The sequence below is a fragment of the Halichondria panicea genome, chromosome 4 (genome assembly GCF_963675165.1).
Source record: "Halichondria panicea chromosome 4, odHalPani1.1, whole genome shotgun sequence".
Classification (NCBI taxonomy): Eukaryota; Metazoa; Porifera; class Demospongiae; order Suberitida; family Halichondriidae; genus Halichondria; species Halichondria panicea.
The window spans coordinates 848,066-863,603 of NC_087380.1; the positions used below are offsets into that span (position 1 = coordinate 848,066).

The window sequence follows — 15,538 nt, forward strand, 5'->3', positions numbered from 1 at the left end:
GGGTCGAGGCTTTATCATGTGTCATAATGACGACCTCTTCAACCTTTTAACCATTTCTAATAAACGCCACTACCCACGTGGTAAAAAAAAGTGCAAGACCATACATGCATGATAAACATCATCAACTATCTGCAGATCTACTGTGTTCTATTGCCTGTGGACAAGTGTGAGTGTTTTATTAGGCTCGGGTATGCATGTATCTACCAGTAAGTAACGGATTGCAGGCTTATAGATGCTTGGCCGGCCCAGCTATAGTTGCATGTGAACACCACTAGCTATTTGTAGCTGTACATGACCATAACATGGCCCCCCCACCCACCATACAGTGCAGCATGTGTGACTGGGACGAGGAGGACTGTGTTGTGCCTGTCGTCCTGGACAAGGTGTATCAACTACCACATCAACGAGACGACAGTACGTATAATCTATAGATCTACACTTCACTATCTGATATTGCATTAATATTCGTATTAAATGGCATTACTGCTGTTATCCACGACCCCCCCCCCCAGGCAAGTTTGGACAAGCTGCTAAACCACGAGGGAGAGGGAGGGCTCTGGCAAGTCATCGCTTCCTTGAAGAAACCAACGGTAACTAGTCGTTAGTTGATTTAGACACTCTTGACATTGTGTTGTTCTGTGTGTGTGCAGAGAGCAGTACAGGGTTTGGAGGGAAGACAAGTGGTCGGGGATTTGGTAATCGTGAATCCAATGGTAACTAACTGCTATTATTTAGACACTCAGATAACATTCTTTGTTCTGGTTCTGTGTGTGTGCAGAGAGCAGTGCAGGGTTTGGAGGGAAGACAAGTGGTCGGGGATTTGGTAATCGTGAATCCAATGGTAACTAACTGCTATTATTTAGACACTCAGATAACATTCTTTGTTCTGTGTGTGTGCAGAGAGCAGTGCAGGGTTTGGAGGGAGGACTAGTGGTCGAGGATTTGGTAGCCGTGAATCCAATGGTAACTAACTGCTAATACTAGCTCATTTAGACACTCTTGACATTGTATTGTTCTTGTGTGTGTAGAGAGCAGTGCAGGGTTTGGAGGGAAGACTAGTGGTCGAGGATTTGGGAATCGTGATTCCAGTGTCAGTAACGGCTCTGAAGAGACTGATTGCCTCAAAATGACAATATCTTCATCAGATGTTGGGAAGGTTATAGGTAAGGTAGTAGCACTGCTGCCTCTAGCGATACTATTATATTGCTGACCTTGCACACAGGTAAAGGTGGGTCTCGTATACGTGAGATGGAGAGCACCAGTGGAGCACAAATCAAGGTAACTACCCTCCACCCACTCCACTTTTCACACACATCCCGCCCCCTCTTGTTGTCAGGTGATCAAAGGCTCCGGACCAGAAACTGAAGTGGAGCTTATTGGGGACAGCTCAGCACAGGAGAGCGCCAAGCGTCTAGTGGAAGAGGCCATCTCTGGTGGAGGAGGGGGTGGGAGGTACGATGATGGAGGTGGGCGGAGCTTTGGCGGAGGAGGAGGGGGCAGAGGTTAGACACAGTGTTGTGTATTTGTCACTGGTAATTAGTGTTCGTCTGTGTAGGAGGTTTTGGAGGAGACAGGGGAAAATCATCATTCTCTTTCGAAAAGAGGTAAAAATAATTATTATGTAGTAGGATTGTCTGTGATTAAATTATTATTATAATTATTCTTTAGTGATGGGCTATTTCTACTGTAGCTCCTCGCGAGACAAGCCAGCTGCGTCCATCGATGGTGCACCTCGTCCCAAGATAAACTGGGCCAATCTAAACGCTAACAGAGCTACACTGGAGGCTGAGAAATGGGCAGGTAGGTGGCCGATCCTTCAATGTCACATGACGGCTGCATCATGCTACCCCCCTCCCCCAATAAGATTGTCCGGACATTAAAAAGGAGTTTTATTTTGAGGACCCAGAAGTAGCTGGAATGAGCGTCGATCAAGTGGAAGATTTCAGGTAAGCTCTCAATATTTTGCTTAAAAAAACATTTCTGCACTGTAAGTATTATCTAATTATAGGGAAAGACACAATGGAATATCGGTGACTGACCTCTCTGACATTACCCGATCAGTACCCAACCCCGTAGCAATGTTCGAACAAGCATTCAGTTGCTATCGTGAGTTTATGTAGTCGATGTAATTCGCTTAATTAGAGTATTCTCTGCAGCCGATATTTTGAGAGAAATTGAAAAGGCAAAGTTTGTGACACCATCACCCATACAGGTACACAGGCAGTACCAACTATTGTATTGATAGCAATAATGACATAATGTGTATCTGTCTGTACGCTACGTATTTATCAATCAAGTTCCAATTATTGATATCATTAATTAATTTATTATTGGTAATTATAATTACAATACACTTGACATAATTATAATGCAGTGTAGTGTAGTGTATCAGGCAAGCAGTCCTATATAGTGATGATGTCATGTTCTTATACCCTTCAGAGTCAAGCCTGGCCTATTCTGATGCAAGGCTTCGATATGGTTGGAATAGCACAAGTAACTAAGGAAGAACGGCTGACTGTGATTATCTATAGCTTGAGTTAGGAACGTCCAATTTCAAAAATAAAAGATGCGTTTAGTAGCTGTTTGGTAGTGCTACAATATGGTGTGCTTAGATCAATGATTTCTTTTGTGCCCAAATTGTCCATTTTCTGAAAAAAAGCGTGGGCTATTAGTGGGTGTTTTTCTTGAAATGGACCTGTTTTCGTAGCTAACTTTGAGTGCTTATAACTTGAGTTAGGATTCTTCAATTTCACAATTAAAAGATGCCCTTTGAAAGGCCTATCTAACGATGTGTTTAGATCAGTTAAAAGAAATGTTCCCCTCTAACAGTGAGTCCTCATGTATCCCCCGTCCCCACACACACATACAGACTGGTACTGGCAAGACGTTAGCATTCCTTCTCCCCGCCCTCATACACATCGACGGACAAGAAACGTGAGTAGCATCATTCTTTGACCCATTTTGACCAGCTCAATGTAATTCCATTGTTTCTGGTTCTGGTGATCAAATCTGAAAGCTAATTCAAGATATCAAGTAATTATAGTTCTTCCCCCCCCCCCCTAGTCCCATGGCTGAGAGAGGTGGGCCAACTGTCCTAGTGCTGTCTCCTACGAGAGAACTGGCACTACAGATTGAGAAAGAGGCCAAGAAATACTCGTACAAAAATATCAAGTGGTAGGCAACTATCAACCAAAGAGTATGTAGAAGCCCTTAGGCAACTAGTCTATCATGTTTCAATCTACATGTGTAGCCAGCCAGCCATTGGTACATGTACATGTGTGTAGAAGCCTTTTAGGTGGTGCTCTATTCTGGTGAACTTTGCCCCCCCCCCCCCCCCCCTGTGTAGTATGTGTGTGTACGGAGGCGGTGACAGGAGAGAGCAGATCCACAAAGTCAGTCAGGGAGTGGAGATTGTCATCGGTGAGATCAACTAGATGATTGTAACTAAGCACATTAGTTACCCCCTCATAGCTACACCTGGTAGGCTCAATGATCTGCTTATGAACGAACTGCTGAGTGTGCGCAGTGTCACCTACCTGGTAAGTGTGTTTCCTTTGATGTGGTCTATCAATCTCTTTGATATGGTGTGTGCAGGTGCTGGACGAGGCTGACCGGATGTTGGACATGGGCTTTGAGCCACAGATCATGAAGATACTGTTGGACATTCGGCCCGACAGACAGACTGTCATGACCAGGTGAGTTGGGTTGATTGCACACACATTGCTGACCGGTTGACCCTCTGCCTCGTCCAGTGCAACATGGCCTCCTGGTGTGCGGAGACTGGCTGAGTCCTACCTCAAGAAGCCATTCCAGGTTTACGTTGGGTCTCTAGACCTGAGGGTGAGCTGAGAGAGGTGGAGTGTGTGCGTACTGATCTTGTATTGTGTGCCCTCAGGCTTGCAATCTGGTGGAACAAGCTATTGAGTTTTTGGACGATACTGAGAAAAAAGATAGAGTAAGTTGACATGCAGTGTCATGCTCAGTATTAAATACTGGTGCTACAACCTTTTCACCTCACTTGAAATATATATTTTAAAAACAAAAAAAGAAATGTACCACTAATTGACCTCAGGTATGTACATATAGTAATGGTCAGAGCTGGGCATGTTCACAGTAAATGAATGATTGATTGTGCAAGACCAAGTAATAATGGGGGAACCTGGCCGTACAAAATCCTATCATGAGGATCTGAGGTGGAGAATGGTATAATATGGCAAAGGCTTGTCAATTGCTGTACCATTAAGGAAGCAGTAGATAGATTGTTTGTTGCTGAAGCTACTGTTTGGAGGGTTGTTGATAGATTTCAACACACTGGAGATGTGTCTGCTAATAAAGCCAGCCCAAGGGAGTACTGTCTAGATGATCTCACGATAAACTAATCGTCATTGAGATGATTTGAAAAGCCGACTACCTGAAATTCAGATTACTGGTAGATCTACAAGTGCTGCCACATTATGCCGTGCACTTAAACGTCTATAGGATTCACTCTAAAGAAGGCTTAGATCTAGGTCTTGCACATCACTCTAAAGAAGGCTTAGATCTAGGTCTTGCACAATCTATCATTCATTAACAATTTGAAACTGTGAACATGCCCAGCTCTGACTATTACTATATGTACATACCTGAGGTCAATTAGTGGTACATTTCTTTTTTTGTTTTTAAAATGTGTATTTCAAGTGAGGTGAAAAAGGTTGTATAAGTAAATGTGCTGGCTTGTTTTTAGTCTTCCTGTGGTCATAGCAACAATCACTCCATCTCTCCACACACACACAGACACTGCAGTTCATCTCGGACATGAAACCAGAGGAAAAAGTTCTAATCTTTGCCATGAGGAAATCAACGTGAGATAGCTGTGTTGTATCATACAAGCCTATAAGCTAGTATCATACAAGCCTATAAGCTAGTACCATACAAGCCTATAAGCTAGTACCATACAAGCCTATCATACAAGCCTACAAGCTAGTACCATACAAGCCTATAAGCTAGTATCATACAAGCCTACAAGCTAGTACTATACAAGCCTATAAGCTAGTATCATACAAGCCTACAAGCCTACCATACAAGCCTATCATACAAGCCTACCATATAAGCCTACAAGCTAGTACCATACAAGCCTACAAGCCTATCATACAAGCCTATAATCTCGTTGTGTGTTTTGTATACAGTGTTGACGACTTATCCAGTGACTTTGCGCTCGCGGGGATTGAGGCTCAATGTATCCATGGTGACAGGTGAGCGGACTCCTGTAGTGTGCCCCACCCACTCCACCCCCTCTGTAGAGAACAATACGATAGAGAGCAAGCTTTGGATGACTTCAAAACTGGTACAATAATAATTATTATCATGTAATTATTGATTGTGTTCCCTTTGGTGGTGTGTGTGTCTATTATCTCTCTGGTTGTTACTAGGGCGAGTGCATATTCTAATAGCTACGGACGTGGCCTCCAGGGGACTGGACATTGTGGACATCACGTGAGCATCACACATCCACCCACACACACACACACACACACACACACACACACACACACACACACACACACACACACACACACTCAGTCTCACCCATACATGTAGCTTGTTCACTTCTTGTCTAGTTGTACTGTACATGTACTTATAGACATGTAATAATTATTGCTGACTTGACTGTATTTATCGATCTGTTTGTTCAGGCATGTAGTGAACTTTGACTTCCCCCGTCATATTGAGGACTATGTCCACCGGATTGGTCGCACTGGGAGGGCGGGGTGAGTACTGTCACACTACACTGACGTTTTATGTTTTTGTTTACTTCTTGCTCAGTCATCATGATGTACCCTCCCCTACACACACACCACGCCCACACACAGGCGTACGGGCAAGTCTCTCTCGTTTATCACTCGGGATAACTGGCAATGGGCTCGAGAGTTGACTGGGATATTGTCAGACGCTGGACAGGTGGGTGTGGTCTTGTACTAAAAGTGTACAAGTTCATCAGTTACAACAGCGTTCCCTTATTTTTGTGCTACCAACTATCCATAAGTACAATAACTTCAATTTAGTACTAACAGTGGCACCTCTTTGTAATGGACACAAATCGCCATTATATATTGCAGTTGGCCTTTCCTCAGAGGTGGCCGTTGAGAGGGTCCACTGTGTACATGCACTTCATCCCCCCCACCTTTATGCAGGAGGTCCCTGATGAGCTCGTCTCAATGGCAGAACGGTACGAGTCTTGGAAGAAGAAGAGGGAACTAGAGAGGGACAATGTCCCTGGGGGCGGAGGGGGCAGAGGAGGCGGAAGGTCAAGAGGCGGGGGCGGGGGAAGATCTGGCCGAGGATGGAACTGAACAATAATTATCTCTTAATAAGAACAATTCATTTATTCAATTCTTGCACAATATTTTAATCATTAATTTGTGTATCTATTCGAAATGCAACCCATAATAATAATAATCACAAGCTCTTGTTATTATGTAATTACTGAAGAGGGGGTGTGGTTGGTATGTAGTGCAAGCAACTGCCATCATTGAAGCAAACTATAAATAATATATTATGCAGCACAAACTAATAATTAACATACACACATAATCAGCAAAATCAAAAATAATAATTAATCAGCACAAAATCATTACAAGAATTAACATAGTTTATTACGCACATCACAATCAAACTAATCACTAATTACATGTAATACATGCACACACTCGACATCAGTTTCTGTGTGCTTTGCTACACATCATCCAGAAGTGGCTCTCTATAATCAGTGGCATTATAGTATTGACGCTGCTGCGTTGCATTGCCCAACGTCACTTCCTGTGTTGTCACTTCGTTCCTTCCACTTTCTATGAGTTCATCTTCTTGTATGCTTGTATACATTTCTCGTTTCTTGGCGAGCCTCTGAAGCTTGGGTCCGACTTTCTTGGCTATGTGGAAGATTATAATACAAGCAAACTGCAGGAGAGCAATACAAACTGAGGTAGCAGTCACTGGATTGAGGGTGTCATTTTGTCGGACATCTTCCGATTGTATTTGATAAAACAAGAATGCTCCACCTAAGATGATGAGGTTAAACAGATACAATACTTCAAGCACAGATGCAAACCATTGCTTGTAGAGATAGCCAACAAAGGATGTGTAGACTAGCAGGAGTGTAGCTATAATGGTCATTACCAGTATGTTAGCATTCGGATTGGATGTTGAGGTTGTTGAGAAAACAATCAATATCACTACGCGTGAGATGAGTAGAATCCCCGTCCACATTTGATGCTGTCGCTTGTCTTTGAAAGGACCGTAAAAAGTATCAAAAAACGGCATGAATGTGTTAATCCAGCAAAGGGGTCGGTAGTCTGACTTGGCTTTTAGGAAGGGTACTAGAAGGAGAGTCAAAGTGAATGGCAACCAAAACAATAGCATAAAGAGTAGTGCCACCACCATTAAGACAATGTGTCCCCGTGTTGTTCCATATTCAACATTTCCATCCAGGGACCAAACACTGCGAATCGAACCATCAGAGCCACTAATGTCAGATGGAGTAAACACATTTGTGATAATCCTGAACAGCTTCCCATAAGATAGGAGGATGAGAGTAGACAAAACAGCAACAGAGTTTCTACCAAAGAATCGAGTGGCTTTTATGGAATACCGAGACACTAAAATGATGAGACCAGCAATGCACCAGATGTAGACTGGAAACACGAACTGTAAACCACTTTTAGTTACTTGATCCAAATTTTGAATAAAACAAGTCTCAATACCAAAGTCCAGATTAATCCAAGCTATAGGCACAGTGATGATGTAGTAGCCAATGTTCTGTCTGCCCTGCTGTGGGAACAATATAGCATTGTTAATCCACACAACATTTGCGTAGAATATCAGTCCATTTATGGTACCATTGGCAACTGTGAGGTTGAAGAGTGTAATCATAGCAACCAATAAAATCCCGAGGATGGCGAACACAATCAATAGAGCAACATAACTATTGTCATGACATTGTATGCACCTATCACCTCCTAATTGCAGGCTGTAGTTGCCTTTACATCTCCCACACAGTATTCCAGCACGGTTTGAGCTGCACTGCGAATCAGGGGATGTCAAGTGAACAGATATTGCAGACCTAGTGCAGTATTCACTACACTGTAAAAACAGGGTGGTGACCGTCACTACCAAATGTGGTGATGGTCACTACCTAAGCGAATCACTACATGGTGGTGATTTATGTATGTGGTGATCCTCACTACCAATCTCAGTGACGGTCACTACCTAAGTCCTTCACCAACATAGCTCAATACCAACTGTGGTGACGGTCACTACCAAAGTCCTTCACTACATTCAACCTCCGCGATGACTCCTAGATCCTAAGTCCTTCATCACAGTGTGCATGCAGTGGTACCTCTCACTTAACTTACTGTTCCCTGTACCTTCTCCTGTGTGTGTCACAGCTCCATTAATTATTATTTTATAGATAGGCATGCAGCATGCAATGTGATACTTTTAATATTTCATGGTGAAAGTCACAAGTTGTCATTTTTACGGTCTATCCTGCTACCGTCGAAGACCAAGTCAGAAGAATACAACGAACTATAAAATAATATTCTATATCAGTGTATGACGACTGTTTGGTCGGCTACTTACTATAATTATAATTATACGATAATGTAATGGTGTCTTTTTAATATCCACCACTGACTGTAAACTTGAAACAACATGAAGTTTTACCCAACAAACTTGCAGTACACAATTATAATATTGTTCTTGTATAGCTACAATTGCTCCTCCCCTAACAATGATGACAAACTGGGACATAAATAATACACTATTCCCGACCACTCCCAACAGGTACAGACGTAAGCTTTGGTTGTAACTTTAAGGCAATCAGCATCAATAATAATTATGCCGTTAAATCTAAGGGAGTGACAAACTCAAGCAGATGCTTGATGGATCTAGTTTGCTGACTAAGTATAAAGGCTGCAAAGAGGCCCCATGGTGCCCTGATATCTCACTAAGCTTTTTTGCCTGAGCAGCATTCCATATTCTGCAATAAAAGAGAAGCATGAGATTATCAATCCATAGACGTATAATGTTACTGCTAGCTTGAACAGTTACAATGGCATATCTGCATTCATATTAAGGCCAGTACACAATAATAAGATTTTACCAAACAAAATAATTAACAATTGATTCACACACGTATTTACAAATACAATTACTAGTTGAAGCGATGTATTAATTGTGTAACATCTTTGAAAAGAGGTTTCTGTACCTGGTCGATCAACACGCAACACGACTTACTGCTAACCCGTACCAGGTAGATCTAGATTTAGTGGTCTATTTTACAGAAACTGAGTCACCAAGACATAGTCAACACGCAACCCGGCTTACTGTTAACCATAATTGCCTCAGTAAAACAGTTCATGGAATGCTTTTACTATAAGATGTTACACGACATCAACATGCTCCATATCTAAGCTACATGATTCAACACTATTCATCCACACACTACTATTCCTTATCCTTTGGTAGCAGCAATATAAGACTGCCAAATGCCTTTCCTTGTCACTGAATTGAACTGTAATAGGAAGATCTAGTTAGCTTGCTATAGCTCCTTCCATGTCCATATCTTCACTTGCGCGCTCTTGTTTGTTGAATAGACCTATGACCAAATAAGGGCACGTGCAATTATGCAGCTGCAGATTTGCAGCTGCACACATCAACAAAAATTATTTGCTGGAGTTTTTAAAGAAGCAGACAAGTTGAGCTTTTAGAGAATGCTTTGAGAGTTGTTTGACAAAACTGTGTAACTAGGTAAGTTCCTCAACATGCTGCACAGTTTAAATTAATATTTTATGCAGAACTGAATTTCTCCTGAAGGACAAGCAAAGCGCAAGTAAACACTTCATTAGGGCTTAAACAAGGGAAGACCAAAGCCCATTGCCCTAAGCTTCGTTCAGTATGCACAACACAAGTGAGTTAATTAACTATACTAGTTCAGAAGAAGTAGGGACTTCACATTGTAATTGTAATACTTCGAGCTTCCAAGCTAACCCTCTCAGGATTGTAGGGCTTACTCTACATTCCTGTACTCTCATAATAATTGTCCATCCTAAAATCGTCCATCCTCTTTTGTTAATGCAGTAAAATTTATAGAATTCGAACTACTGATGCTTGTACGTATAAAGTAGTCTTCAATAGAAGCCGGTCTCAAATAGTAGCCTCAGTGAATTTTGAGGCTATGTGTCTCTGCACTTTCAGCCATATTAATACTGGTATCTACAGTTGCAGCTTAATTGTTAGGTTCAGTGAACTTTGAGGCTATGTGTCTCTGCACTTGGCAGCCATATTAATACTGGTACGGTTGCAGCTTAATTGTTAGGTACCGTTATATGCTTGAAGGCCGCACTCAAATAGTAGCCTCAGTGAACTTTGAGGCTATGTCTCTGCACGTGGTTGATTGGTATCTACGGTAGCAGCTAGCTAGGGTAGCAGCTTGCTTAAGTAGTGCTTTTAGAAGACTTTCTCATGGCATAGTTCGAGTAAAAATAACTAGCTGGGGCTAATAAACACCTCTCTTGAACAATGTGCTCTCTCGAATTGTAGCCTCCTTTGTCAGCAAAATGAACATTTAGTAGCCATGCGCACAGCCTCTGATCAAGCATATACATACTAATAATATTATTATACAGATGAGCGACATAACAGTAGTTGTGTTTGTGTGTGTATGTGACTGTCTGTCTGTGTGTAGATTGCCATAGCTGTTCCAATGAACACGAAGTGCAAGTATAATGTAAAGGCTCTATAGCCATTGCATCATTCCCGAGTTATGGGTAATTTTGCTCTAATACTTGGAATGCCGTTGCATGCAGTGTTTTGTCTTTAAGTGTCGCAGCAATCATGTCATCATTATGTCCCGCTTGGGTTGTATCATAGCAACTGGGTGGAGTTTCACTACTCCGTTGCCTTAAGGGCGCACTGATTTTGTTACAAACAGCCAAAAATAAGTTAGCAATGGGAGGACAGATGGGTAGGCTCGTTACACATGGACAAGTTAGTGCGTAGCGCTAGAAGTTTAGCACTGGCTATACAAGCTATAATAATATGCACACGCTTTTCGTTCATTTTCAATAGTTTTTAACTGTTTACTAGTCCTTGCAAGGTGAGTTAGCTTAGGTATATATAGCAAGCATTTTTCATTTCAGTAGATATAATTATAATTATAAAATTTATGGCAACGTTAAACCATCCTTGGCCTTGAGACTTTGCCTTCGTCCTCGGAGGTTTATTGCCATAAATAGTGGACAAGGCATCAGCACCTGCAGCGCGTTTATTTATACTGTTATTGTTGTTACACACTATTGCGTTCAGTAACTGTTGTAATTAACTTGCAGGATATGAAGTTAAAAAAAACGTGTGGAGCAACCATACTACTGGACACCTTTAAGTATAGACATAAATCAAGGTATGTGCATGCTGCTGCCGTATTGCCACAATTTGTTGTCAGTGATTAATATGTTAGTTCTGTTAGTCCTGCTTTTGCACACAAAACAAGAGTGTAACAGTTCATTTTGTTCCAAAAATAATTGTCTTACTTCAACCTCTCTTCGTATCACATCTTTGTACTTAGCCTATAAAGTCAGCAAAAGATTTGTAGAATTGTTGTTACTAGGTTACTAAACACCCCCTAATCTGTATGTATATAAATTGTGCTTGATCAGAGGCCGCTCTTACAATTATAAAGGTTGAATAGTAGCATCTCAATTGCATCTTTATTGGTAGCCTCAGTGAACTTTGACCCTCGCTGAGACATATCTGCAGTGGGAGCCATGCTTATTGATACTGCACGGTATCTATGTGCCAGTTAGCTTGGTAGCAGCTTGCTAGTGCTTTAGTTAAGAGACTGTCCCATGGCGGAGTTTGAATGTGTGCAGATGAAAGAAAATTGTACCTATATTGGCCTTATGAATTGTAGCATTTTTTGCCAGGAAAATAAGTAACCGCGGCCTCTGATCACGCAAATAATTATGAATCTGCCACCTGTAGCACATTGACCTTAATTTTCAGTATGATTAGCAAGTTGTTCCTCTTCAGAGTTTTAGGCAGACCCATTGTTAACATTCATTTTGAATTATTTATAGCAAGCTATTAATTGTTTTGACAAGGCTTGCAGTATAGCAGTTCTTCCAAACCTTATTGTTCTGCTCACAATAATTGATTACTGCTCTATATAGAGTAATAAGAATTTGCATAGCCTCCCTGGCTCTCCAGTGTGCTGTTCAGGTATACCACTATAGTCCGGGCCGATACTTCTTCTTGTAGACATAATTGTGCCTGCTATTTTCTGTAGCTATAATTGGCTCAGCTTCACGCATTGTTTTCATACTTCAGTATTTGTGACATCATGGATTACTTTATTTGGCTTATAATTAATTATACATAGCAGGTAATTACGAAAACTTACCAACGAAAACGTAAACGTGGTTTACCGGTACACATGCACGTATAATTGAAGCTCAGTAGGTATGCAAAAGTTTTGTTGTTAATCATGCGATATCCCCCGGCACATAATCTAATTTGTATAATTATACACTTCCAACCTACATAGTTGACTCTATTACAATGAAATAAACATACTTTCTCCTTCATGCATATACAGGAGGAGGGAGGAGGTTGGGATGTAAAGACAGCCAAGAACTGATGATCAACTCAGGCCATTAGACACTGTCATTTTATACTCTGTTAGGCTAGTAAGCATAATGCTTGTTATTATTTTCTGTGCACATTTTCAGAATTTTTGTATAGTGATTTTTACTAGTTCTGGTGATGTTCACTACCTAAATGTAGTGATCGTCACTACTTAAATGTAGTGATTTGAAAAAGTGGTGAGGGTCACCAGTCGATTTGCGGTGACTATTGTGGCAGCCGTTTCACTACCTTTTGGTGGTGACGGTCACTTTCCAGTTTTTACAGTGTAGGACAGTACTGGTACCAGTAGTATACGTCTGTTCCTTGTTCGGCAGTGTCCACTCCTACCCATACAGTTCCTTCTCTAGTGATAATGCCAGTATGGTTTTGAATCTCACAAGTTAACATCAACTGCTTACTGTATTCGTCGCAACCGCACATACTTGAAGTATTAAGCTGAAACCCCAGTGGACACTTATCGATAGTGATGTTAATGAAGATGGCCGTATGGAGAAGAGCTGCACACGGTGCTGGGGAGTACATACATGCAGCGGAGTATATGTTATTTACACTTTCTTTAATTATGTCGTCTTGATTGCCTTGAACAAACGATTCTTCAACAGAGAGGCTTAGTTGAAGGGTCCTGTTTCTTTGGTTGGACAATACTGTGTAGGTTAGTGTCGTGCATTGCTCGTAGTCATTGATAGATTGTATATGTTGACCATCATTGATACTTCCAGCCTGCCTATCCAGTACAGTAGCAAACACAGTTCCTGTTACTCTACTAAAGTTAAACCCCACAAGAGCTACAGAAGTCTCAAAGCTCTCCCCTGGAAATGTTATCTTGTTTAATACAAGGTACGTACTGTTTTGTGTATCGTTTACACAGAAACACACTCGAGAAGGGTTTGATGCAAGTCGAGATGTACTCGGTACTGAGTCGTCAAAATAAAAAATACTATTCTCTGAAACTGAGCATTTCTCCTCAAAGTATGATACTTTTGTTACTCCAAAAATGTCCCTTCCACCGAAACTAGCATTGTTCCCAAAGAACGTCACTCGAGTATCACCACTGGTATTGTTATAAAAGCAAGGTTCATAAAAGTTAGAGATAACGTCTTGCAAAATTCCGTTCTCCACAATAACTAGTAGCTGTGGAGGGAGAGGTGGTTCTGTAGCAATATAGATCCCCCCACCGTACTCCAGAGCTGTATTGTTCTCAAAACGTGTAGTAGATCCTGAATCAAATATCACTTGTGATTGATACAAGGCCAGACCACCTCCTCTTACTGCAATGTTGTTAACAAACACATTCTCTCCTGACAACTGGAAGGTACTTTGGTAGGCTAGGATTGGTGTTCCGTTGTTGTTATCGAATGTACAGTCCTTGAAAATTGTTTCTTCTTGATTGAATACCCATATTCCAACGACTCTGTTTCGTGTGAAACAACAGTGATCTATTTCATTCCTATCTTTTCTTATTAGCACAACTCCAACATCATTGCTATCAATCCAAGAGCTTCGCAGTGTAATGCCTGAGCGATTTGATAGAATGCCGATACTATTATCAGTTATGTTGGAATTGACAATAGTTACATTTGGTGTGTTAACAGTATATACTCCATACAAATCATTCTGAAATATCACGCTGTCCTCAATCAAAACTTTCTTTCCTGCAATGACCCAAACTCCCATATAGGTGTGAGATATAGTCGACTTTTTGATTACTATTGAGCTGTCAGCAATCGGGTCTTGCGTGTTTTTACGCAGTACCAAGCCACCACGATGACCAAAAAAGCTACACCATCGGAAAGTAGCTGTAAATCCTACAGAATCAGATACAGAATCAGATACAGATAGTAGAACATTCTCAAACAAAATTTCTGCGATCAATACATTTGATGATGCGATACTAATCAAAGAATTAGTAGGGTATAATTGACCAATAACCTTCGGGCGTTGTCCCAGGTTTGGAAGTGCTGGCTGCAAGGTTATATTGTTAGTATAAATACTCAGGGTCCTATTGAGATTGTGAACTCCCTTCAGGAATATCAGAGTGATGTTGTTAATGTGGTCAGATAAATTTCCGTGCTGAGCATAGTGGTCCAAGGTGTCGCAAGGTTGAGGACAGTCAGGTGGGCCGGCTGGGAGGGTTGGGGTGACATAGAAGGTCTCTGCCACGCAAGGAGAGAGGAGACCAGCTGTCACTAACAGGCCGAGTAGTTGAAGCATCTTGTACATTGCTGCTTGCTGAACAACTGTACCATAGCGCGCTAGCTCACTAAACTTTATGGCTTCTTGTAGAAAAACGGGCGTGGCTGTGGTAGATAGATAGATAGATCAATTTTCATTTGGATAGGAATGCTGCATCCACCATAATGGTAGGTTTTCATGCAGGTCCTATATAAAAAGAAAAGAAAAAAAATAAATAAATAAAACATAAGTATAGATATTAATTCATATATGACAGGTGTTCTCCTAGATTGTAATGTGTAGGGTTTTCAGGGAGGTTTTGAACAACTTTAAGGTGGGGCATGATTTTGAGGATAGCGGGAGACGGTTGTAGTGCAGAGCACCTGAGTATTCAAAGCTCCTTCTGTAGTGTTCAGAGTTTGGCTGGCCTAGGTGGATATTACCTGATCCACGGGTCCCAATGTTGTACAGTATCGAGTTGAGTTTAAACTTGTTCTTCAGGTAAGGAGGGGCAAGGTTCAGCAGACATCTGTGAACTAGAGTGAGCATAAACCTCTACCACCTTTCTTGGAGTGTAGTCCAGCCAAGTTGGTCCCTGAGGGGTGAGCTGCTGGTGCGTGGAGGTTTTCCCAATATCACACGCATTCCATAGTTCTGTATACGGAAATTAGCCTTCTGTGGCTAGGGT

General features: G+C 41.5%; 3 protein-coding genes across 9 annotated transcripts; 1 reads left to right on the top strand and 2 right to left on the bottom strand.

Annotated features, from left to right (window-relative positions):
- Window positions 1-52: 52 nt before the first annotated feature.
- Window positions 53-6,459, top strand: LOC135334875 (probable ATP-dependent RNA helicase DDX43). Of its 5 annotated transcripts, none has more exons than XM_064530224.1 (29): window positions 53-166; window positions 327-414; window positions 513-590; window positions 651-713; window positions 779-841; window positions 901-963; window positions 1,029-1,163; window positions 1,223-1,278; window positions 1,337-1,502; window positions 1,556-1,604; window positions 1,691-1,800; window positions 1,865-1,946; window positions 2,009-2,106; window positions 2,157-2,212; window positions 2,440-2,493; window positions 2,870-2,934; window positions 3,064-3,174; window positions 3,347-3,420; window positions 3,472-3,539; window positions 3,595-3,695; window positions 3,753-3,840; window positions 3,896-3,955; window positions 4,774-4,841; window positions 5,166-5,231; window positions 5,280-5,323; window positions 5,409-5,472; window positions 5,673-5,747; window positions 5,850-5,937; window positions 6,096-6,459. In XM_064530224.1, the coding sequence occupies exons 2-29, from the start codon at window positions 333-335 to the stop codon at window positions 6,327-6,329; spliced, it is 2,361 nt and encodes a 786-aa protein (XP_064386294.1). In that variant the 5' UTR covers window positions 53-166; window positions 327-332; the 3' UTR covers window positions 6,330-6,459. The 5 variants fall into 5 exon arrangements, with proteins under 5 accessions (XP_064386294.1, XP_064386298.1, XP_064386296.1 ...); XM_064530228.1 differs by having other exon boundaries at window positions 6,171-6,459; XM_064530226.1 differs by lacking the exon at window positions 901-963.
- A 55-nt stretch (window positions 6,460-6,514) lies between these two features.
- On the bottom strand, window positions 6,515-7,988 carry LOC135334877 (uncharacterized). Its single transcript, XM_064530233.1, has one exon. It carries the CDS (start codon window positions 7,903-7,905, stop codon window positions 6,712-6,714), a length of 1,194 nt encoding a protein of 397 aa, XP_064386303.1. The 5' UTR covers window positions 7,906-7,988; the 3' UTR covers window positions 6,515-6,711.
- On the bottom strand, window positions 6,515-15,003 carry LOC135334876 (uncharacterized). 3 transcript variants are annotated; one of them, XM_064530231.1, is made up of 2 exons: window positions 7,989-15,003; window positions 6,515-7,800 (listed from the first exon to the last, which is right to left on the bottom strand). In XM_064530231.1, exon 1 carries the CDS (start codon window positions 14,896-14,898, stop codon window positions 12,937-12,939), a length of 1,962 nt encoding a protein of 653 aa, XP_064386301.1. In that variant the 5' UTR covers window positions 14,899-15,003; the 3' UTR covers window positions 6,515-7,800; window positions 7,989-12,936. The 3 variants fall into 3 exon arrangements, with proteins under 3 accessions (XP_064386301.1, XP_064386300.1, XP_064386302.1); XM_064530230.1 differs by having other exon boundaries at window positions 6,515-7,803; XM_064530232.1 differs by having other exon boundaries at window positions 6,515-7,803; window positions 7,982-15,003.
- Between the last annotated feature and the right edge of the window lie 535 nt (window positions 15,004-15,538).

Bases quoted from the DNA above. Each gene is read 5' to 3' on its own strand.
- LOC135334875 (XM_064530224.1), top strand. From the start codon at position 333: ATGTGTGACTGGGACGAGGAGGACTGTGTTGTGCCTGTCGTCCTGGAC. The intron at 1,801-1,864 runs GTAGGTGGCCGA...TCCCCCAATAAG, and splicing joins GGAGGCTGAGAAATGGGCAG to ATTGTCCGGACATTAAAAAG. The intron at 2,935-3,063 runs GTGAGTAGCATC...CCCCCCCCCTAG, and splicing joins CACATCGACGGACAAGAAAC to TCCCATGGCTGAGAGAGGTG.
- LOC135334877 (XM_064530233.1), bottom strand. From the start codon at position 7,905: ATGATTACACTCTTCAACCTCACAGTTGCCAATGGTACCATAAATGGA.
- LOC135334876 (XM_064530231.1), bottom strand. From the start codon at position 14,898: ATGTACAAGATGCTTCAACTACTCGGCCTGTTAGTGACAGCTGGTCTC.